Source organism: Pezoporus wallicus, unplaced genomic scaffold (genome assembly GCF_028554395.1).
Source record: "Pezoporus wallicus isolate ANWC-B61680 ecotype Strahan unplaced genomic scaffold, APGP_CSIRO_Pwel_v1 contig_708, whole genome shotgun sequence".
NCBI classification, from domain to species: Eukaryota; Metazoa; Chordata; class Aves; order Psittaciformes; family Psittacidae; genus Pezoporus; species Pezoporus wallicus.
Window position 1 is genome coordinate 812,578 of NW_026642310.1, and position 23,466 is coordinate 836,043.

General features: G+C 39.4%; 1 protein-coding gene across 6 annotated transcripts in view; it reads right to left on the minus strand.

The window, feature by feature from the left end:
• NTRK2 (neurotrophic receptor tyrosine kinase 2) overlaps positions 1-23,466 on the minus strand; it is a 217,560-nt gene that overhangs the window by 151,460 nt on the left and 42,634 nt on the right. For all 6 annotated transcript variants that reach the window (XM_057428725.1, XM_057428726.1, XM_057428728.1 and 3 more), the window contains exons 6-11: positions 21,817-21,953; positions 18,780-18,912; positions 17,296-17,595; positions 12,423-12,455; positions 7,418-7,518; positions 5,589-5,688 (exon numbers count right to left, since the gene is read on the minus strand). In XM_057428725.1, coding sequence (XP_057284708.1) covers positions 5,589-5,688; positions 7,418-7,518; positions 12,423-12,455; positions 17,296-17,595; positions 18,780-18,912; positions 21,817-21,953 — 804 coding nt within the window. The remainder of the gene's footprint in view (positions 1-5,588; positions 5,689-7,417; positions 7,519-12,422; positions 12,456-17,295; positions 17,596-18,779; positions 18,913-21,816; positions 21,954-23,466) is intronic.

Consider the following 23,466-nt stretch of genomic DNA (forward strand, 5'->3'; position numbering starts at 1 on the left):
TTTACAAGCAAAAACAATATAGTGAATGACACACAGAGAACAAAAAATACTCCTCGACTACCAGTGTGCTCCTGTTGAGATAATCAATGCTGTTAATTAGAAAGATTTCAAAGAAGTTCATGGCCCAGCACAAAAGTTACAGAAATCACTTGACAGATAAAGCTACCAAGAAGTAGGAGAAAATATGCTGTTTTAACTTTGGCAGGCAAAGTTAACATCCAGGGATGTGTTCATAACATTTTTATTCAGCTTGGTGAATAGAACACAGCATCCTGACTGGTAGTTCAAATTTTAAACTTACACTCAAAAATAGCTAGCAAGTCTTGAAGGAAAGGTAGTATTTTGGGTGTCTGTCCTGAAAGGAACAGTTTTCTTTATTAAATCAACTCATATGATCCCATTACCGGATCAGAGAAAGACAAGTTTCTGTACCCTAAACTGCATAGACTTGAAAGACCAAGAAAGGGGTGAAGCTTTTGTAGTCAGGACTTATGTTCAGATCTTGTAGTAGTTCTGAGAGCAGTCAAGGAAGAAGAAGCATCTTTCAAAGCATGACACCAAAGCCCATGAGAAGATAGCTGACACTGCCTAAGTAGAATGGGAATTTCAGACTGGTTCTTCCCTTATCTTTGCACTACTGTAAGCACTGCAAGCTTAAAGCACTGATAGAAACTTCATATAAACATTCTTAAAACCCCTCTCGCCCCAAAGGGATTAAGTATACATATGTTTCCCCTACTTCTGTCAGATTGTATTTGTTAACTTCCTAAAAGACAGGACAGGCTGCTTTGGGGAAGAGTGGGTTCTCTGTCCCTTATGATTTTGGTAAAACCTGCAGAAACTTCATTTATCTCTACTGTAAAGCAGCTGTGATAAAACTCTTGTCTGTAACCACCCACTTCGAGCTTTTCTAGCAAACAAAGAAAACCAAGGATATTTCCTTGTTGATGGAATGGGGACACCCTGTGCTAAAATTTACTACTGTTCAAATCAACAAAAATGTTTTCACCCTTTTAACTGAATTACACTATTTCAAACTTTATCCACTCATTTGTGTTCCACCAGTTTCCTCCATATTTACATTCACGCTTAGTGGCATGCTGCCATAGTAACGTTTGGGAACTGCATATTGGGTTGGTTATGCTGCAACTAGTTGTTTACATTTATTTTTCAACATGGTATGTAGAATAAAACAGGACTAGAACTATTCTTCCACAAATCCTCACAAGCCTTCCCCTCTATTCCAGCTCCTTTTTTTTATTTTTTAGTTTCATAGACTGGTTGGATGGAGTCAGAAATAAATACATAGAAAATGGTAAGCGCTGTCTTAGCAGCCTTCAGTGAATTCCCACCATAAGCACTTTCACAACCATCAGGAAGCAAGCAAGCCAAGGTGTTTCGTAAGAACAACCCGCAAATCTTAATTAATACATTTAAGAGATTAACTTAAAAAAGCTTTCATCATTTATGCTGCAGCATCTTGCAAGGGTCTAAAAACCTCACCTCTAGATTCAAGCAACCAAATTCAGCTTTTCACACTAAGCTGTTACCAACAGACCCTTTATGAGAAGGTATTTAACATGTACGCAAGCGGAGAAATAGAAGTATTTGTCAGTTACTCTGATAAATTTTGCAATGGAAGTCTGGAAGTCTAGCACAACATGCGAGTTTATGCACAGAGTAGAAAGAACAGTATTGGGTTTTTCTTTACTAAACCTATTTTAAGTCTCTTCTAACACAGATTACAGACCAGTTTGTACTAACACTGTTCCCGAGTTTAATCATCAGAACCTACTTCCCCTAGCTCTAGAAGACAGTGAAAAGAAGCAAGACAAAAATTAAAACAATTGCCTTGTACAGCACAACCCAACTTCAACCAGAATACAGAACACTACAAAATGTTTTCTTTTTGTTACTGGTAGTGAAGGAGTGTTTTGCTTGTCCTCTTTACCTGCAAAACCACTCTACTACTACACTCTGGAAAAGTAACTGAGTGAAATTAACATCTCCCAAGTTGTTCCCTTATTTTAGATATAAAAAAATAAACTGAGAAGCCAAAAGATAGGGTAAGTTACTTTTATACAGTTCTTCAACAGATCTTGGTAAGAGATTGATTGGTATTGCCAGAGTACTTGAAGCTTCCAGAAGACCTTGTGCTCCCTATGCCATAAACTGGACTTTTTTCTGTTCAGTACAGTAATGGAAAGAAGACAACGGGGGCTGTGAGCTCTGTGATACTCTCTGTGGCTCTTCAGCGTGTGCAGTGCCTCCAGGTACAGGCAACTGTGACACAGCATAGCTCAGACACAACCGCCAATTCCACATCTCTTTCTGGGGACACTATCACAATTAGTCCCACACTTCAACCATGCTCAGGTGCTTCCAGCACAGAATGGCTCAGCAAGGACACAGTCTAATGCCCAGGGAAAAGATGGGATAAGACAAAATTTAAAACTATGAGACATAAAACAAGGTCTTCTAGAAGCTGCAGATGCCTACTTTAAACCCAAATGGGGTGAAAATTTCATACCTTATATAAGGACATTTCCTATAGGACACACAGTGCTGATAGCCTATTTAAACATTTCTTTTTCTGACTTTCAGTGGAGCATGTAAACCTACAGATTTACATGAAAAATACCATTGAGTACCAGTTTGACTGCTCTAGTTACCGAGTCACTATTTTGTTTTTTTTCTCCAAACTGCTCACTGAAGAAGGGTGGGGAGATGTTTAATGACAGGGCATCTCAGGTGACTGTTGTGTTTCACAAGGTAACAAAAAAGTGAAGCACAGCTTTTTGTGCATTTCTGCCTGATGTAGCTCAGGAAGCTTCTTATGAATGAAAAATGTTCATCAGTATTTTGGAGATTTGAAAAGAAGATTGTTTTCATCTTGTTTTATAAATATTTTCAATGGCAATCTAGATATTTTACTCCTTCCCACATCCCTACTAAGACTGTTTATTAAACCAACTCTGACACAATACCTGTATGCTTACCTGGGACTAATTTTGCTGTCACTGAATTCAATGGCAAATCACTTATGGAGTTCACAGGTAGCTGGCTTGATCCTTTGATTCAGAATTTCCAAGATACACATTTAAGTGTATTGTACTGATCTATGCTGACTGCAAAAAAAAATTCTCTTCACCTTTCCTTTATTTTCTTCATGCTCAAATACCCTAGGTTTTTTATTTTCATTTAGGAATTCTCAACACGTAGTTATGCTGCAAGCGTTTCAGAGCAGGCAACATTTTATTATTAATATGGGTATTACATATCTATCTGGTGTTCTAATCACTGGCCTTTAAACACTGCTTTAATATAAATTCTGTAATACTGATGATGATAAACAAAGAGAGTGTTTGAAATCTGAAGCTCAGGGTGAATGCAAACTTTGGAGAAGTTTGAGGGTCACTTCAGGGAAACCTAAGGGTCTCTCCTTTCAAGAGTTATTTGTAGTTCACAGAGACATTTCATCATATCACACATACCATGACTTTGACTAGTTTTTGAAGGAGTGTACCTGAAATAGGAACTCATTTTACTGATCTTCCTAACCATCACAGATCGAATGTAAAGAATTAAATAAATAACAAATACGAGGTTGTTGCCTTTTCATAATTTCATGTAGTCCTTGCTACATGGATAATTCTGCAGCAAAAAACTACTGAGGTCAAATTTACTGATAGAATAGAATAGTTAGGGTTGGAAAAGACCTTAAGATCATCAAATTCCAACCCCCCCCTCCCATGGGCAGGGACACTTCATGCTAAACCATCTCACCTAAGGCTCTCTCCACCCTGGCCTTGAACTCCTTGAACTGTAGTTCTATCACTACAGTTTCTAATGAAGAGTCCCTCCCCAGCATCCTTATAGGCCCCCTTCAGATACTGAAAGGCTGCTATGAGGTCTCCATGCAGCATTCTCTTCTCCAGGCTGAAGAGCCTGGATCAGGCAAGGGAATTACTTTTATGAAAAAGTTATACCTGAAGATGCTAAAAAACAATCACCATGTAAGGAGCTTCCTCGAAGGTAACTTCACATGTTACCATACAAAATGCAACTTTGCGCGTTCTCCCACGGGGTAGAATATGTTTCCTAGTTCCTTCAGTAATGTTGTATTGAAATATTTTTCAATTAATTTTCAATTAATATTGAAAAATTTAAATAATAAAAATTATTTAAAATTTTAAAAACCTAACAAGCATTCAGCTTTAAAGAGCTAACATCAGACATTTCTCAACATTGATCTCATTTAGCTTCCCCCTACTTTAGCTCTCTAAATGCAATTCAGGAAACTTCAGACACAGAATTTACGCTGAACTTCTGTTCAGTAGCAGAAAGTATTTTTATCGTCTCTGACCAAAATTCTGCAGTTCTATCCTGCTGGCTCCATTTCACTATTTAGGATATTTCACAATGAATGTCCTCTTCCAATGCCACCCCAAGGAGCAGAGACTATGCCATATCAGAAGGAGGTGAGAGGAAAGGTTACCATCCCAGCAAGCTAATCTGCACCAACTGCATTTCTGCTCTGCTCAGATCTCATTTGTTCCAGGATCTATTCTCTAACTAAAATACAGAAACACAAAATATACAAAATATTCAACAGACATCTCTGAAAAGAGCATTTGTCAAGAGCAAGTAAGGGTTACCAAAATATTCATACATGTGGTACTATGTCATCAGGACAGCTGAGAGGAAGGACATGCATTTAACAGGAGCCTACCAAAAACTTACTTACCACTCTCCCCACAAATACATCTTAAGTGCAAAAGCTTATCTCATTGAGCACACAGCAAAGAACCTTCTAGTCCTCCCACCAAGACAGCAAGTGTGGGGGGATGTTCCTTTTTTTATTTTTTAAATACAATTTCACCCACATTGACAGACTCAGACTGATGATACTATTAAAATAATTCAGTAATGGAGTTGTTTCAGGTACTTCTGTGTTACACATACCTCCATCTGTCTGTAAAATAAATAAATTAATAAATGGGAGGGCTTAGTCTTCCTCCTTCCACAGGAACATGAGCACTTGCCACTGGCTCCAACTGCTACTTCCCAAGGTACAAAGAGAAGCTCAGGAAAATGCATCTGTCAGAAAGCACCAGTGTGACAGGATCCACTGCAAATGCACCTTCTGCTCCTGCCATTGTTTCCCCTTGAATCTATAATCTTAACATGACATGGTAGTATGGTCTGAAGTACCTCTTACATGCAGCACAGATTCTCATCAAACTATTGTAATCAAACCCATATCAGTATACATTTCATTTCTTATCTTCTTACATACCTACACTGATTCAAGTAATATTTTGCTGCAGGAAGTGTCCCAGGGAGCTTTGCAGCAGAAGGGAGAGAAATGGGATTTCTCATAATAAAAAAAAGCAAAGCAGAAGAGCTTGATCCAAAATTCTACACTCTGCCTTACATATGCCTCTGCCCTTACTTACCTGATGAATAAACACTAAGTACAATGGCATATATCTAGTTATTTTGACTGCTGTCTAGTGCAGAAACCTATAGTATCAGCCCATACAACCCATAACAGTTCTGGAAGGTATAAAAAGAACCCTGCTTACCTTTCATCCCAAACTTAGAGTGTCTTCCAAACTTCAGAATAATGAGCATTATTACTAAGCCCGTGCACACCAGTGCTGCAATTCCCACCACGACATACACCTAAAAGAGGGCACAAACAGATTTGGCTTGTTTTGTTTTCATGATCGACCTTCAAAGACATTCAGCATGCATTCAGATTAAGCCAGTTAGGTAACGAGATTTGTTTCAACTGGAAAACATTTGCACTTAGGTCAAAAAGTACAGAAAAATTCCACTTCTTGAGGTTCCTTCTACCCTGCAGAGAGCACAGATTCAGACACATCTGAGAACAAGGTTTTTAACATCCTACACATTCAAAATAGGTAGGAGGAAGTGCCCATCACCCCTTTCCATTCCAGCAGACTGGCATGTAACAAAAGCACTTGGGGACAAAATAAATTTAATATAAGGGTGGATGAACACCAGCTCAGCCCACAGTGGCTGTGGAGTCTCCATCCCTGGAGATATGAAAGCCAGAGTGGACACAGCCCTGAGCAACCATGCTGGACCTGTTTTAAGAAGAAGGCACTGGACCAGATGATTTCATTTCCAACCTCAGACATGCAATGATTCTATTATCCAATGAGGAAAGATTGCCTGGGATCCTCCCAAAGTTTTAGCAGAGTGTCCCAACTGAAAGTCTGCTCTCTGGTTCACAAACACACACGTGCTCCACTGCCTGCTGCTTTACAGAGTCACTGATGCAGGAATGCTCAGTATCAGCCAGCAGGAATGCTGCAGTATCAGCCAGGCTAGCCACCCATTACTGGTTTTCAACAACTCAGTATTGAAGAGCGTGAGAGGCAACGATACAAAGAAGAGGCCCACCAATTCAGCTACCTATACTAAAATCTACTGCAAATTATTAGATGAAAAACCTACATAGAATTATAGAATGGTTAAGGTGGGAAAGGACCTTAAGATCATCAAGTTCCAACCCCCCTGCCATGGGCAGGGACATCTCACACTAAATCATCTCACCCAAGGCTTCGTCCAACCTGGCCTTGAACGCTACCAGGGATGGAGCACTCACAGCTTCCTTGGGCAACCCATTCCAGTGCCTCACCACCATAATAGGAAAGAACTTCTTCCTTGTATCCAATTTAAACTTCCCCTGTTTAAGTTTTAACCCTTTATCCCGTGTCCTATCACTACAGTTTCTAATGAAGAGTCCCTCCCCAGCAACCTTATAGGCTCTTTTCAGATATTGAAAGGCTCCTATGAGGTCTCCATGCAGCATGAAATCATATCTCTAAAGCATACAATTATAATTTGAGAGTTCATTGCAGCACATCCTCTCTATAAGGAGAAGCTGACTCCAGGACGGAATTCAAAGAGCGATCTTAAAATTTACCTTGGATGTCTTTGTTTTATAAATAAAAAGTTGTTCTTCTTGGCTAAAATGAGAAGAAAAGTCTTAGGCTAAAAAATTACAGTTAGTTGTTTTGAAAAGCAGGACACAAAATAACTAGCAATTTTACTTGTACTGAAAAGTGATTCACTCTTTCAAAAAACATGGGGAGGACAACAACAGGAGCATTGATTTTCTTTTTGCCCTTTTTTTTCCTGAGTTTTGATCACAGAACAGTAATAGCTGTGGTGTTCTGGTAGCTCAGGGTCTTATTACAATCTCTGCAGTTTTGTGAATTGTATAGCCAGAAAGTCTGCCAAGATTACAGATCAGGAAACAATGTATATACTTACAGTGATGCTATCTTCACTGTCTTTGTTGGAAACATCCGTAGAAGTTATTTGATTACTGTTATTTGTGGTGTCTCCAAGATCATCAGGAAACAATGTATATACTTACAGTGATGCTATCTTCATTGTCTTTGTTGGAAACATCTGTAGAAGTTATTTGATTACTGTTATTTGTGGTGTCTCCAAGATCATTAGGCGTGGTTTCATACTCTTAGGAAGGAAAAAAAGGTTGCTTTTATAATTTTGTAACCTTAGAAGGGAAAGGTTTGTCTTTATTATTTCTGCTCTCTAAGATGGTAAGGCCACTAACAACTTTCAGGGCTCTAAGCTCTTTTGAAACAATGCGTAATTGCTAATGTAGCTGGAACATTTGGGGGGGTATCCCTGCGACAGATAGATAATCAAACAAATGTGTTGGGACAGATTTGAAAAGAGAAGCCATCTATGCCATAATTTGTACCTCTACTGGAAAAACTAGAGTTAAATAAGAACTCCGTCCATTTTTATGGATGCTATTTTTATGTGCTTCTGACTTTGCATTAAAAATGAAAGACTGCCCTCTACAATGAACTTCTCCAGCCTTGTATTCAGCCAAATATAGGACAGTCTTAGAAATTAGCTTGGGCACTTTTGTTTAGCTGTGAAGAACTTGGCAGATGGGTTTGTAGCTACTTTTATTACTATCAAATGTAAAATGGCTGGTTTTCTTCATTTAAAAAATAATTAAAAATACTGTTGTGTGCACAGAGGTTACAGGAGCACCATAAACCATCATAAAAGTAAACATTTAAAAAATTAAGTGAGATAGTATGAAGAAATTTGATTAATTTGATTTATCAAAATAATTCCACGGATAGATCTGCAGGGTTGAATACAGAACTATTCTATAAAAAGAATGAACATGGCTGAATTATTTATTATTATTTAAAAATGAAACACACATAACTATAGTCCATGATTTACTGTGAAAATTATTCATATGAGATAAAAAGAATTAAATAGTATACTATGAACTTAGAGAAACATGCATTAAAATAATATTAAAAATTCATATATTTTATGATTACATCTGGAAAAATACATAATGTTCCAGTTTTATCACTGCAATGTGTGCAGGTGAAAGTAACAAACAGAGGCTATAACTGCATCTACGAAAAAATGCACCTCCAGCACTGTAACTTATATTTGCAATTAACTGCATATTTCTTTACACTTTCAATTAAAATCGGTGCCATAAGCCTACAGTTTAACTATGGATCTAAACAGGCAGAGTGCAGTGGCATAGCTCTCACTACCTACAGAGTCAGGAACTGTTCCAGCCACAGAGATGCTGCTGAGCAAGTGCAGGAAGAGCCCACACCTCAGAGGGTTTATCTTCTTCAGCTCCCAAGGCCAGTTTGGACAGCTCAGCTGGCAATGCTAGCAGTAAGTTGCACTGGGCTTTTGATCTTCATGCATGCATGAACACATTTGCTTTCTGCAAAGCACTTGGCAGACTGCAGATTTTTTGGTATATGAAGAAGCTACACAGCTACCTTTGGCTCCAGAGCTACAGTCAGTACAGTCGGGTAGTTTATTTTGGCTCTATACCATGCCTGCTGAAGGACAGGACTCTTTCAAGCCAAAATACATATTAAGTATACAAAGGTTTCAAGAGAAACCAAATTTAATTTCCTGGTCTTTTACCATTTCAATTCTTCGACTCAGCACTGCATCTCTACGCCTGTATCATCCTATGTAGCAAAGTTGTAACAGTGGCAAGAGGCGTATGTATAGCACTCCTTAGTCTGGGCAGCACAAACCTGTCCTGCATGGGTCCCCTGCATAAGTAGCCTGGACATTTGAACAAGGTGCTGTGCAGACCATCCACCACTGTGACTGCAGGTTGTGCCATAGCAGTGACTTCTGCTTCATTCATTTTCAGGGAGAGCCTGCTTTGTAACAAGTACCTCAGCCTACAAGATTTGGCTTCCTTTACAATTAGCTGGGACAAGCTTCACAAATACAGTTTTGACCAACCCTATACTAACTGTATTTAAAAGATCGCTATAGAAAACAAGTATTTAGAGCCTTTACTGCTCTGGCTCTGCAATACAAACTTTGAAGAGGGACATTTTTTGCTCTTAATTTTACCTGTAAATATGGCAGTGGGCAAAAGCTGATGCTATTTGCAATTCTATTTATGCTCATGTCTGTACTAAAGTACTGGAAATCACACCTGATAGACTAATGAGAACTAAGCAGAGTGGTTCATCCCTGGTCTGTGAATCCTCTGAATGCACTTTTAATCAAAATGGGCAAGAGCTAAAGTAGGCCACGCTGGTACACTGGTGCATTGCCGTTCCCCTTTGTATAACTGTGAAGTGCTCGCATTTGAACTGGTGCCAGATCTTCAAAGCCGCTTGAAATGAGTGAGCCAGGCAAGGAAAATATATGCAACAGCTATTCAGCCAAAACCAGCTATTCTGGGTTAAACAAATGCCTGTTCATTTCACTATGAAATCCTGACATAGATACTGAGCGCTCTGATACAGACAGTCATGCTTCTTGACTCATGCTATGTGGGACTAGTATTGCTTCAGGAGCAGGTTCTCCAGTGCTGCATACCTCATGCAGCCACCTGTGGCTATACCAACTGCGGGGAATCGCAGCTGAGGCTGTGCAGTATTTGGCAGCCATTTCACAAAGGCACATGGTGGCTGGGATACAGACAAGTGCAGAGTCACAGCAGCACTGGGGGGTCACTCTGCACAGTCCTCTGTGGGGATGGCTGATATGGGGCATGTGGTCTCTCTCATGTTCACTATCACCTTAGAAGAAGTAGCATGGCACAAAGATGTGAGCTCAGAGATAAAGAAGCTGGCTTGGCACCTGATTTCCTGCTCAGCCCCACATGAGTCACTTAATTTCTCTGTTACTTCCCAGATGGTGCCAAGACAGCCTTCACTCTCTGCCTGTTCCAAGAGGTGCCACAGAGGTGAGCTGGAAGCACTAGCAAGTGCGCCACGGGCAATGCCCCGTGCAGGCAGCACTCCCACCACACATGGAGTATGGGACTCTGATGGTCAATTCTCAAGGAACAGACCCTACCTAGCTAATGAAACTTTGCTCCACACAAAGGAGTACTCGAGCCTGGGGTTCCCTGGCCCTCCATTGCCTCTGTCTCCATCTCCTCACAGCCTGGCCCTGCCTCGCTATGCCCCACTTGCAGGCCCATGGCCTGGCCTCTGCCCCAGGGCAGTGCCCAGTGCTGGGGCTGGGGCTGCCCTGGTGTCCCCTGGCTGCCCTGCTCCTGGCTGGGGTGGTGGGACAGCCCCGGCTGCCAGGCCCTGCTGTGATGGACCCCCATGGGGAGCCCCATCTCTGTGGCACCCCACCACTTGTGGGGAAGCACCTTGCAGCTCCCATTAACTTTACTGGTAGCCAACAGACTGACAGACACACAACTAGTCCCAAGGCCCAGCAGAATCAAACCCTCTGCTGCTGCCTTTACCCTTTACACTAGGCACATTCACAACATGATTAGCATGGGGCTCTGAAAATGCATTTTAGAAGGAAGACTGCAGGTGGGGTCAGGGGGTGTGTGTGCTTTAAATCCCCCTTCCTACATAATCCAAGTTGTGGGTAAACTGCTTAGCACAGAGAGGTCTGAAAAGTGCTCAGTCTCTGGAGGGGGGGCACATCCCAGGGGTCCCATTGACAACCATGCAGGCAGTGGTTCTCCAAAGTACAGTAGTTCCTACACCTTCCAGCCAGCCTCATTCATTCAGCTCACTAACTGGACTTTTGAATTTGGAGTAATCAGGGAAACACTCTGGACTATGAAGTGTTTCTCAAAGCAAGCACTGAGTCACTGAAACAAAGATCAAAGACGGCAGTTTCAAACAGCAGAAAGAAAAGCCAAGAATAAAAAGGAAGGCTGCCTTCATCAGGATTAGGTCTTGCAGGCTGAGATCCGCTAGCACAACTCAAAGTGTGCATCTTAGCAGAAACCTACTCAAGTCAATTGAAACACAGCACTCACATGGTTGAACCCACACCCAGGCATCAGGACCTTGGAAAAGAGCTCAAATTCAAAATCTTCGTGCATATATAATAAACACATGTAAGAAACTGTGTAAACAGTCACCACCTTCACTCCCCCCAGAAAAAAAAAAAAAAAAGAATTTGGAAAAAGAGGGAGGGGAAAATATCCTTTAGTATTTCTAAGCACTTAAAACCAAATCGATGCTTCAATTGCACATTTGCTAAAGTTTAATGATGTGGAATGGAATCAAAGCAATAACATTTAGATCAGCTTAAGGAAACTTGAGTCATGGGCCATTTCATCCATATAAAAAGTACACCAAACAGAATCCAGCTTCTACTGGAAGTTAAAGGACGTTTTTGAGTATGTTGGTTAGGACTTTCCTACTCACCAGAAATATACCAGCAGTATTATGCTTTTCAATCTGCAGCCTCTATTCTAGTGCACACTGACTTTCACTAGGTACAGACCAAAACATTTCACCTAACTAAAAAAACTAATGTGAAGTGCGTGTCATCAAATCTTCTGGCACACACTCAGATATCACTGAGCTGATGGTCTGCTTATGCAAGAGAGATTAAGGGAAGGTACAAATGAGTGGACAGAGCAAAATAAATTGCCTACAGGAAAACTTACTTGCCAACCGCATTTTTAAGTGGGATTTAGGGGCACATTTTTGGAGGCAAAACAAGTATGGAATCATCTCTGAAAATAATTAAGTTATATAAGGAGAAATTGCCAACTCTCCTTCCTCCAAGAAATGTCTCCAAAGGGTTCATGAAATCTCATTTCTGTGAGCTACATCAGACAGCTGTCATCCTACGGGATCAACTGCAACCATTAGTAGCAGTGGATTTATGTTTCTCCTAATGTGAAAAAAGCAGCAGAGTAAGTAAAATGTCATATTGCACTCATGTATCTTAAATAATACAAGGCAGGAGAAGAACCAAAAATACAAAGTACCTTTCATAACTGTGATATAATATGTGCTATTTCAATTTAACTGAGCCTGACAGTCAATCTTTTAATGGTTTCAGTTTCTTCACTTCAATCATTAAAGAAAAGAAAAAGGAAAGCAAATATATACCATAAACGTCTGGATCCACAATTGGGCCACTACCTGTACATGGAGAAAAGAAAAAAAAAAGGAAGAAAGAAAAATCTTTGTAAATAGATTGTAAATGCTGGAAGAGCAAGAGTTTCTTCAGGAACTGTTCTCAGAGTTGACATGTTATTTGCAATAGCAATGATACCTACCCAAATGCAAAGCAACATCAATGTATCACATTACCTGCTTACCAGATAACTTTTACAGCAATGTTAGACCCAAAGGTTATTATTTTGCTCCATGTAAAACAGCTACTGGCACCAGCTCTGGCAAAGGCAGGCATATTTCCCAACTGTGCAAAATTTTGCTTTCTGCTAGTAACATGTATATGGAGTAAGCGCAACAATTACTATTGAATAACTGTTGAAAAATCAATAGTAAAATTCTTCCTGACTGTAGGTGGAAGCAGATTTCAGTGAGCATTATCACTGACTTTCACCTGGTCCAAAAATTTTGCTATTAAGTCAGTGTGAGAGCAAACCAGTTTAGCTGTGAGCTGGCAAGTTAAGAGCTAGAGGTAGCAATGACCTAAACAGCACAGTTTCATCTGCTTTGTAGAAGGATGTTTCTGAAAGCCAGCTGCACAGCTGATACACAGTCAGAAGTCTTACCAGAAGAGCCAGATGTTTCAGAAGCCAGGCTTTATACAAGCAAATAGATACCCATCTAGTCAACAGTTTTCTAAATTTTACTAGTTCCAGTTGGCAGCTTTTTCTAATTACTGCACATATGTAAGGCTGAGCACATACGTGAGTATAATGCACACAACGCCTACTGAAATTAGTGCATTATAATACTATTTGAACTTTGAGAGATACTTGTGTTGTATTTCAACATACCCTTCATTCTGGTCTATAACGTATTCATAGCACAGCTTATGTGATAGGCTCCTAATCAACTCTTTCATATTGTTACTCTTTGCTGGTTTGGAAATAAAACTAACATAGCTAAAATCTCTAAAGATTAATCAAACTTCAGAATGTCTAATTGTTTACAGTACTATACAGTAAATCCATAGCAGCAAATCCAGGCATTACTCTGCCATGAAGCCACTGTGAAGTATGACCAGAACACCATTGTTTCTGCTTCTGTCAACAGTGTGACAATCTGTACTTAAAATATCGATCAGAGTTGCAACCTATTTGCGGAAGAGCAGCAGATAATTAGGTATATTTTAAAATGCATTTGAAGATATTCTAGTATCCAAAGACAAAGGTTAATAGACCCCATGAGAACTGTTATGTAAATTTGCAGAAATAAATAACAAATGAAGAAAACTTGTAATAGCTGTCCTCAAGCAACATCTGACCAGGGTTTTCTGTCCATAAAAGTTCATGGATTCAGTTTTTCCAGTATAAACATCCACCTGCTGAAAGACAATATTTTAATTTACCTTCTGTAATCTCCAGGGGAAAGAGAACAACAAAAATATTCTCAGGCATCTACTCCTGAGTTAAATGGCAACTTTTTTGTTACTGTTTACTGGAATAGCAATAAACTAACCAGATTAGTTTAACCCCCTAACTCCTCCTAGGGATATAAACTAGAAAGTCATAAACTCCATTCAAATACTTTTTATATAACTAAATACTCCACTTCAAATAAATTTGCAAAAAATAAGATGCTGGAAAACCACCAAATTTCTATTCAGTATTCCATTCATAGAAATGTGTCTACTCAATTTAACAAAACATCTGTTGAAGCTACTCTAACATTAAACTTCACCACAGTCATTTTGCACATTTACACACAATTATTTTCAAGGCAAACAAAGAACAACATTGTTGTTTTGGTCTCTGGTAGAACAGGTTGTTGCATAAATAAACTATAAAGACACTTATCCTATTCACTCATCTTTATAAGCTATATCAACTACAGTTGGTTTGCTTGCTTCTTTCTTCATAAAGTTAACATTTCAAAATAAAGCAGCAGCAGAAGAGTCAATCCAAAAATATACTTCTGCAGAACAGCCCCGTGTTGTTATGCCGCACAAGCAAGATGTGACTTCTAAGGCATATTTAACATATTCTTTTAATTTGACAAGATGTATGTGACTTGGATTCCTTCATATGAATTTTAGAGTACAGAGCTGGAAGATTAATAAATTTAATTAAAAATACTTAATATTGGTAAAAAACTCTCCCACATTTATTAGCTGTTTTGGATCAACTATGAGAACAGCCTCCAGAATTTTTTGCTTACTGTTTGCTGCAGTGTAATCTAAAATAATCAAGTTATCCTCAGCAAGAAGAACTTTACAGGAATCCAAGAAGTTTAGAGACTAAACCTAGTTTAAAATCCAGCTAATAGGATATGAAATTTATTCTTCCAGGCCTTCATATCTAAATGAAAGTCATAATTTACAACATTAACTGTAACTCAATCTATATTTCATTGTGGTATATGGTTTCCTCTCATTTATGCCTGCACCCTTGGACCAGTGAAAAATGTTCTGCAGGTAGCATGCTGGAAGTTGAGTGCATCTTAGCACAAAACATGTCATTATGTTTCATGAAACTTTGAAAGTGGAGTATTACACTGCTGATGACAGAACATGCTTCAGACTTACTTGTATTTAATCTAGATAGACATATGGATTATAGGTGAGGTGGGGATTTTTCTCTATTCCTTTTGTTTTCACCTTCAAGCATTTGCCCGTAAGTGATGCAATAACCAGAGAATCAGTTTAAAGCTCAGTGAGTATACCCCACCCCATGAAACATCAGGGCTGGTATTTAATTCAGTCAGGAAAGCATGGAAACGAATATAATACCAGGGTGTGGGCCTTAATCTTCATGCTTCATTGTACAATATGTGGGCCAGAAGAAGAAACTACACAGTAGCGACAGCAGTGAAAAAGCCTTTTAAGGGTTTGAAAAAGCTTGACAGTGCTTTAAATAGTAATAGTTTAAAATAAAAATTGTAATATGATGCACAGAGGATTCTGGTTTCTTAACATTTGCTTTTATGCCAGGTTCAGTGGAGGAGACAACAAAGTTGTGATGTTTTCTAAAGTTCAGTGGCATGATTCTCATAGGGAAAAAATAAAAACAATATTGAGGAGGCTAAGTAGATAACCAATTTCCCTTGTTAATTTTTAAGACTGGTTTTGTGTCATCCATTACGCATGAACTGACTTCTAGTCCAGTTACATCCTGTCTGTACATAGTCCAATTTCATGTATAGTGTTTTTGTGAGAGATTATTTTAGGAGATTTACATTCCTTATGACTGTAAAGAGGATGGAACAAACAAACAAACAAATAAATAAATAGTGCTGAGTTTCTAATTTAGAAGATACCTACAGTTCTATTTACTGATTTAAAAGGTCACAACTGGGAAATTTTCAGTATATAGGGGAGAAGGGATTTGGATTAAAGACAAAAAATTATAAATTCACCCGAATGTGTTACAGGAACTGGTATTCTGTTAAGAAAATGCAGCTAGGTTTATATTAAATAATCAGGATGTAAGAGAACTTCCACTGTACACAGAGCATGCATGAGATGAAATGTTTTACAGAACCGTTATAATGCAGTATTACAGGATGCCAGTAGATGAAACCATGGCATGTTTCTGTAATGGGTCTATTTAAGGAAGAATTCCAGGGGAAAAAAAAGAGGAGAGGAGCACTAAGGGCAGCAGCAGTAAATAAAGCCTGTTTATATGAGTTCTTCACCTTCTCCTTCTAGGGGTGAGAAAGCAAAAGACCCTCCATCTCTGCCTACAGCAGACTGAACTGACAGAGAATAATGTTAAACTCAGACCACATTTTTACTGTCTGTAGCCTGCAATGTGTGAGAGAGAATTTAAATATTCACTTCTTTATTCCTACTAGATAACCTTAGCACTACACACTGCTGTTTCAAAAAGGAGGGCGGCTATTTATATCTCACAGCTAAAAAGCCAAAGGTACACAGATGCTCATATTTTCAGATACGACTGTGCAATTATTTGCGCAGAAACATGTCTTTATTTCCACTCCAGCTGTGCAAGGTCTACTCAGAGTTTTTTCCACATACAGGAATATGCTTATATGTATGTCTTCTTTACATATGGTTTTAAAGATGTGGGAAAAGATCAAGCCACAGTGAACATCAATCACTTACAGCAATCCCCGCAGTTCAATGAGTTAATCCACCTTGAGCCTGCTCACAGAGAATTTAGGAGGCATGAGGCAGAGCCTTTCGAGCAATTGAAGATGCATATATTTACCAGGAACCATATTGAATATAAATATTCCTAGGCGTGTGGGTGCCCAGCCTCTGTTGAAATGAACGGGAACTGGATGTTGCAATGCCTGTGAGGATCTGAGACCTTGTCCATCCTGCCTCTGTGCTACTTGTTTTCTCCCCAGCTCCCGCTGGTGTCCTAAACAACATACTATCATGAACTCACTGGACTGCACTATTGATTTTGCAACAAGGCACTAGATGGTCATTGCCCATGCTCTTGGATACATGGCCTACTTCCATCTGCAGGCAGTGCAGAAAACTCATGGAGTGGCTGAATTGGCACTCAGTGCTTTCCATGATCAGAACTGAGGATTGAGAAAACACTTCGAAACAGCAACCTTTTCTTAGCCATAACTAGCACTGAGGATGGTTGCTCATAAGGAGGATTTACAGAGCATTAGCATGGCCTCCCTTGAGAAGCAATAAACAAGAAGAAAATGCTCAAACAAAACATTATCTTACAGCTAATCTTTAAGACAGTCATTCAGAGAAGAGAAAAAAAAAAAAACCAAAAAACCATATAAAAAGCTTCCTCCAAAATAGCTAAACTGGCCAGAAGAACAGCGTCCACAGTCTCATCGGTCTGCAATTGCTAACATGGAAAAAAATTATACTCACCGTCTCCAGGCACTGACATGAAATGAGCATCAACCCGTTTTTCATCCTCTCCATACTCATTCTTTGCTAGTAAGGTATAAGCACCATTATTCAGGTGGGTAGGATTGTCCAGCTGAAGGCAGCCATGGTATTCACTTTGATTGATAACGTGTATTTTAGTACAGATGTATTCAGACTCATTCAGTATAGCCCCTTCATAGAACCACTGCAGTGTGGGCTTAGGGTTCCCTTTCACAGTGAATGGAATACACCAGTGGTGGTCCGGGGTTGGAGATTCAATAAATGTGATATTTGGTGCAACTGTATTGGAAAAAAAGAGGGAGGAATATCAGAATATTTTGAAAAGTTGGCCAAAAGCAATTGATACTGGAAATATATTCAGCTAGGAATCCAAACTTCATATTATTTTCCTCACAGAATCAGAGCCAGAACAGATGACTTAATTCTCTGGATTCTTCTGTCAGAGAAAGATGATTTTCTACTATGCATTTTCTCATTCTTTGCTCAAACCTGTTAAATGCCTCAAGTTTACAGACTTGTTCTCTTTCTCTCAGGAGATTATTCCAACACCTTGCCCATTATTTCATTTTTGGGAAATTTTCCTTGATATTTGTTCTTAACTGAATTCAATTTCATCTAGTTATACTCCCTTTTATTACTCATAACAGTGCCAAGCTCAGAATCTCATTTACACTGTTCAAACATTTCTAGCTTATATTTCTTCCCATAGCTATCACATATCCAATTTCAACCTACAAACCTACATCCACAGTGACTTTTCTAGTGTACTCTGTCATGAGCACAGGCTGAACAAAGTTTGCCATCTACAAAGCGTTCCATTCCCATCTTCAGTTAAACAGAGTGTTGCAACTTGTGAAAGCATGCTGTTTAGTTCACATAAAATGAATTCAGGCTGGAGCTTAGATCTAAGAAGCGAAAGTATCTATGCTACATGTCCCTTCCCCCTTCCTTGGCACTGACAAATAAGTATATTATTCAAAGCTATGACAAATAAATTTACATCTGGCAGCACAAATGTTGTTCCAAGTGTGCTATTTTTTGCAGTCGTTGCTTTAGATAATAAGAACTTAAACATTTGTAGTGTCATAATTAATTCTATAATCCTTTTCTTGCATTCACACTTCTTAATTCCTAAGACAATGTTTATGTAAACACACACCATTACAAACCTTCTCACACTGACAGTGGCATTGAGTATTTTGCACTTCAGACCTTTACTTACGAATCATTCTAACTGGAAGATAAAACATTTAGAAATAGATCTTTTGCTGAACGCAGGGCTGAAAAAGATAAATATAACATCTGCTGGTTGGGCTACTCCCAGCATTAACTGCACTAGATAGTTTACATGCCTGAAGAGCTTTTGTTTCAACAACCTGCGTGCCCAAAAAATATTTATACCCAAAACAGTTGCTGCCAATGCAGTTTCACTTCAGGAGCTGTATGGAGGCCTGTGTACGTACAGAATACCGTGAGCTCAGCAGAGGCTTGGTCCTCTCCCACAATGTTCTCTGCTACACAGGAAATCCACAGTCCACTGTCCATGGATGAAACATTCTTTATGGTTAGCGAGGCAGGGTTCTTACTTGTGTCACTCTACAAGCGATCAGAAAAACATGTGTCAACTGCAGCATAAAGAACAAGGGAGAGGGAGGAAATCACTGGCCCCACCTGAATGGCATTTTTCATGTCCCATTCCTTTTAGCTGTATTAGTCCACAATTAATCAAAGCTTACTTCAGTGTCTTATCCAAACAGATACAAAACACCTACAGAATCAAATGTAGCCATCATTGGCAGTGGATTCAGAGATCCAGAAGTCCTGCTACAAACTCTGCACTTAACCATTTTTCTGTCTTGTCACTTTCAGTTTCTGCCCTTCTTAATACTTCTCTGACTCTGTAAAAGTATTTTTTTCTCTACCCATACCCTTACTTATCCTTCTTTTCAATTTTATGACTGACTTTCTGATCTGCCTTGAATTTTTTTCTCCTCCTATATTCTGTTCAATCCTTGCTTTACCTTTTGTCTCTTTCCTTTAACCCTTGACATCTCTTCCACTGCTGCCTTCTGAGCTCTATTGTAGCTTGAAAACAATGTGTCTTCTCTCCCCTCTTTAGCCAAATTTCTCTTGAAAGCTTCTTCTTCTCATGAAACCTTACATGATAAATTACATACCTTCCACTACCTAAGCTACTGGCCAAATACTGTTGTATGTGTTTAGGCACAGGCTACTTATGGTAAAAATTATAATTCTTAGAAATCTTGTTTCTTATGATTCTTAGAAAGCTCAGTCCCATTTACAGCCTTAAATGCCATACTGAATATGCAGCTAGGCAACACTGAATAAAGCTGAACTAAAAAAAAAAAAAAAAGAAAAAAAAGACAGCAAAAGATAGCAAAACTGCTTTTTAAAGCAGGCCCTTCATTTGAACACCAAATACTTGCTATTTTATACTTGAATTTTTCATAAAATGCAAGACTATGTTCTTACATAAGAAAGAAACAAAATGCATTCAAAGAATAAATACGAATTAGGTTTTTTTTCAAAAATACTTCTGAGTATTTTTTTTACTGTAGACACACACATCAGTGCTGCACAGAGCACAAACAAATGGCACACTGCATCTGTAAAACCACGGTGGTTTCAGTGGCAGTCAGTGGGAACACTCCTGCATACAGCCCTATGTGATCAGAATTTTGAACCTCAAGGTAACAGCTTAACTCCACTTAAGTTAAACTTCCCTTTGATTTCAGTGTGACGCTAGGGGAGGTGAGTGGAAAATCAAACACTCCATTACACATTTCTCTAATGCAACACAACTCTCAGAGGTGAGCCATGCTCAAAACTGGACTAAAAGCAGAGGGGCTCAATTGCAGCTCAGGGCTGAAATATAGAGCAAGACAAATTTAACCAACATTAACCAGACTATGCGTCAGCACAGAAACTGAGAGTGCACAGTTAGTTTTGCAAGACTAGAGTTTAGTTTCAACTTTTGTAGAACAGGAAAGAGAAACAGGCAGAAGCAGCATAGGAGGTGAAGAAAAGAAAATGCAGAAATTGTGATATGGAAGTGAGAGAAAGGAAAGCAGAAACAATACTCACAGAAAAGGGAAGGACAGTTGTGAATGGCTAATGAGGTTTAACAGGCATTCATTCTTTTGCTACTGAAAAGACTACTGTGTCCCACGTCTATGTCTTTAGCTAGCCTATATTATGAGCGCCTCTGAAATCTCAAGATTAAGTTATGCCAGGACAGAATATTTCTGGAAAGCCTGAAGCAAACTGACCACGGCATTTCACAGATAGGACGGTTAAAAAATTAGGTGATCTCACCTTCTGAACAGGATCCCACATTTGTTTTGGCTTATAACCCAAAAAAAAAAAAAAAAAAAAAAATGAAGAAAGGAAAAGAAAGAGCAGAACTTGGCATGGGTTCCTTAAACTGTTTTAATTTCTTGTTCTTGATGATGACTGATGCCTTTGGATAGTTTTACAGATTAGAGAAAATTTTAAAAATAAAACTAGAGTTCTGCAGAACTCTTTCTTTAGAGAGCTGAAAGACAGGCTAGTCACATTCTATACAGGCCTGATACAACGACCTCAAGGAAGAAAGTACAAAGACCATGAGACCCCAGAGATCCTGCCTCTGCCATACCGCAGCAATAATTTTGGAAGTACATATCCCACACTTTGTACAGACCAGGAAGCTTTAGGCAGTCTGCACCATGATGAATGTAGGCAAGTCAATGACATAAAACTGTAAATAACTGCGGGTCTTACCCACCATGTAAATAATGGCAATTTAAGAAGTTAGAAGCTGCATTTTGAAGATTTGCTTATATGCCTCTCTATCAGAGAAAATAATCGTTTTAGCTCCATTGTGCACACAATCTAAAATAGGGACACAGAATACAAAGATCTCAGAAAATAAAAATCCCCCTGCCTGGATGATTTTATTGAGGAAACATCTTCATACTTAATTAAAAAAAAAAAAAATCCATTCTTTTTAGTAAAAATTTCCATTTCTGAGGCTTCCTATTGTTGCTTTGTTTCTTGAAGAAAACTAAGCCACAAAATTTACAACCAAATTCCAATACAGCAAGCTTTTGGCATGAAGATGTAATAAAATTAGAGATACAAAGCTCTTTTTTTTACAATTAGGTAGATTAGACTTTCTCTGCATGCAGGTGTCAGTGGCAATAAGAAAGCCTTCGTGTTTCAACATCCCAAATTTACAGTATTCTCATCTACAAGTGAACAGCTGAAAACCTAAGTGCAAATCACAGTCTCAAGGAGCAAATGTCTGCCACTCTCCAGAAGCCCTGTGGCAGTCACCCTGGATTGAAAGTAACTGGAAAATAAATGTAATCCAAAAATTAATTTTCTATTTCGTCTTTTTATTAAAAACTTAGCTAAAGGTGGACATGAAACTTCATTCCATCCTTCAGCAGGTATCCCCTGTCTCTGAATTGTCACGTATTTGAATATGAAACTTACCTCATGGTTTGAAACAAGATTAGTGAGCACCCAGGACACATTAGGAGGTGGCCCACCAGTAGTATCGCAGTACAATGTGATGCTCCTTCCTTCCACTACAGTGATGTTGTAATTGCTTAGGTTTGCTGAGGGTAAGTCTACAGTAGAAACAACAACAACAAAAAAATCCACATGCATTTGTATTTGATAGAAATAAGCAGCACCAAATTATAAGCAGCCTGTATAAATGCAAGCAAAAACACTGCTAAACCACATATGTGTTGCGCTCAGTTACTGTTCAAGTCAGAGAGCACAATCAGCATTTTTAGAAACATATGAATTTTTAAGCTGGTATGTAACATTCTTCTGCAGCTCCTCTGCTTTATTTCCTAAGAAAACATTACTGCATCTGGAAGTACATAAAGCTAATTATATACAGAAATGTTTCAGGTAGGCAAACAGAAGTTATCCTAACTTCATTTTTTAACTTCAGTGAAAAGAAACCAACATTCTCTTACACTTTAAAACGGGAAAATTAATCTGTTGCTTTGTAGCAGCTACAAAGAAACCTCTATTTTCCACAAACTGACACTGTGGTATTCCCACTGTTCTCCACAACACTATCAGGGAAATCCCATTAGCTCTCAGTATCACACAAGAGACTGCAGCCGTTTCTCTCACACAGACACAGCTCACAGAGAGCAGGGCAAAAGCCAGATTTTATGTACAAAGTGGGGGACACAGAGCACGGAACAGATCAAAACAGAGGAAAGAAATGACAGAAGAGAAGGTGAAGAATTGTACAGAACTGCTATCCAAGGCATCTCAGTACACTTCACTAATGCCCTCAGGAAAGCAGAAAAGCAGTGAGTGAAATGGTACCACTCACCAGGAAACAAGCCCAGACACTGCAAAAATCAGGATTCCCCTTCCATCTCACAGAGCTATAAACCACTCTGTATCTCATTCTTCAGCACTAAAAGCAATGGGAGGTTCCCGAAAAAGTAAGCATATAGAATCATAGAATCATAGAAAGTTTGAGTTGGAAAGGACCTTAAGACCATCTAGTTCCAACCCCTGCTGTGGGCAGGGACACCTCACACTAAACCATCTCACCCAAGGCCTTGTCCAGCCTGGCCTTGAACACTGCCAGGGATGGAACATTAACAACATTCCTGGGCAACCCATTCCAGTGCCTCACCACCCTTGCAGTAAAGAACTTCCTCCTTACATCCAATCTAAACTTCCCCTGTTTAACTGTCACCCCTTGTCCTACCACTACAGTCCCTAATGAAGAGTCCCTCTCCAGCATCCCTATAGGCCCCCTTAGGATACTGGAAGGCTGCTATGAGGTCTCCACGCAGCCTTCTCTTCTCCAGGATGAACAGCCCCAACTTCCTCAGCCTGTCTTCATACGGGAGGTGCTCCAGTCCCCTGATCATCCTCGTGGCCCTCCTCTGGACTTGTTCCAACAGTTCCATGTCCTTTTTATGTTGAGGACACCAGAACTGCACACAATACTCCAGGTGAGGTCTCACGAGAGCAGAGTAGAGGGGCAGGATCACCTCCTTCAACCTGCTGGTCACGCTCCTTTTGATGCAGTCAGGATACGGTTGGCTTTCTGGGCTGCAAGCGCACACTGAAGCTGGCTCATGTTCATTTTCTCATCAA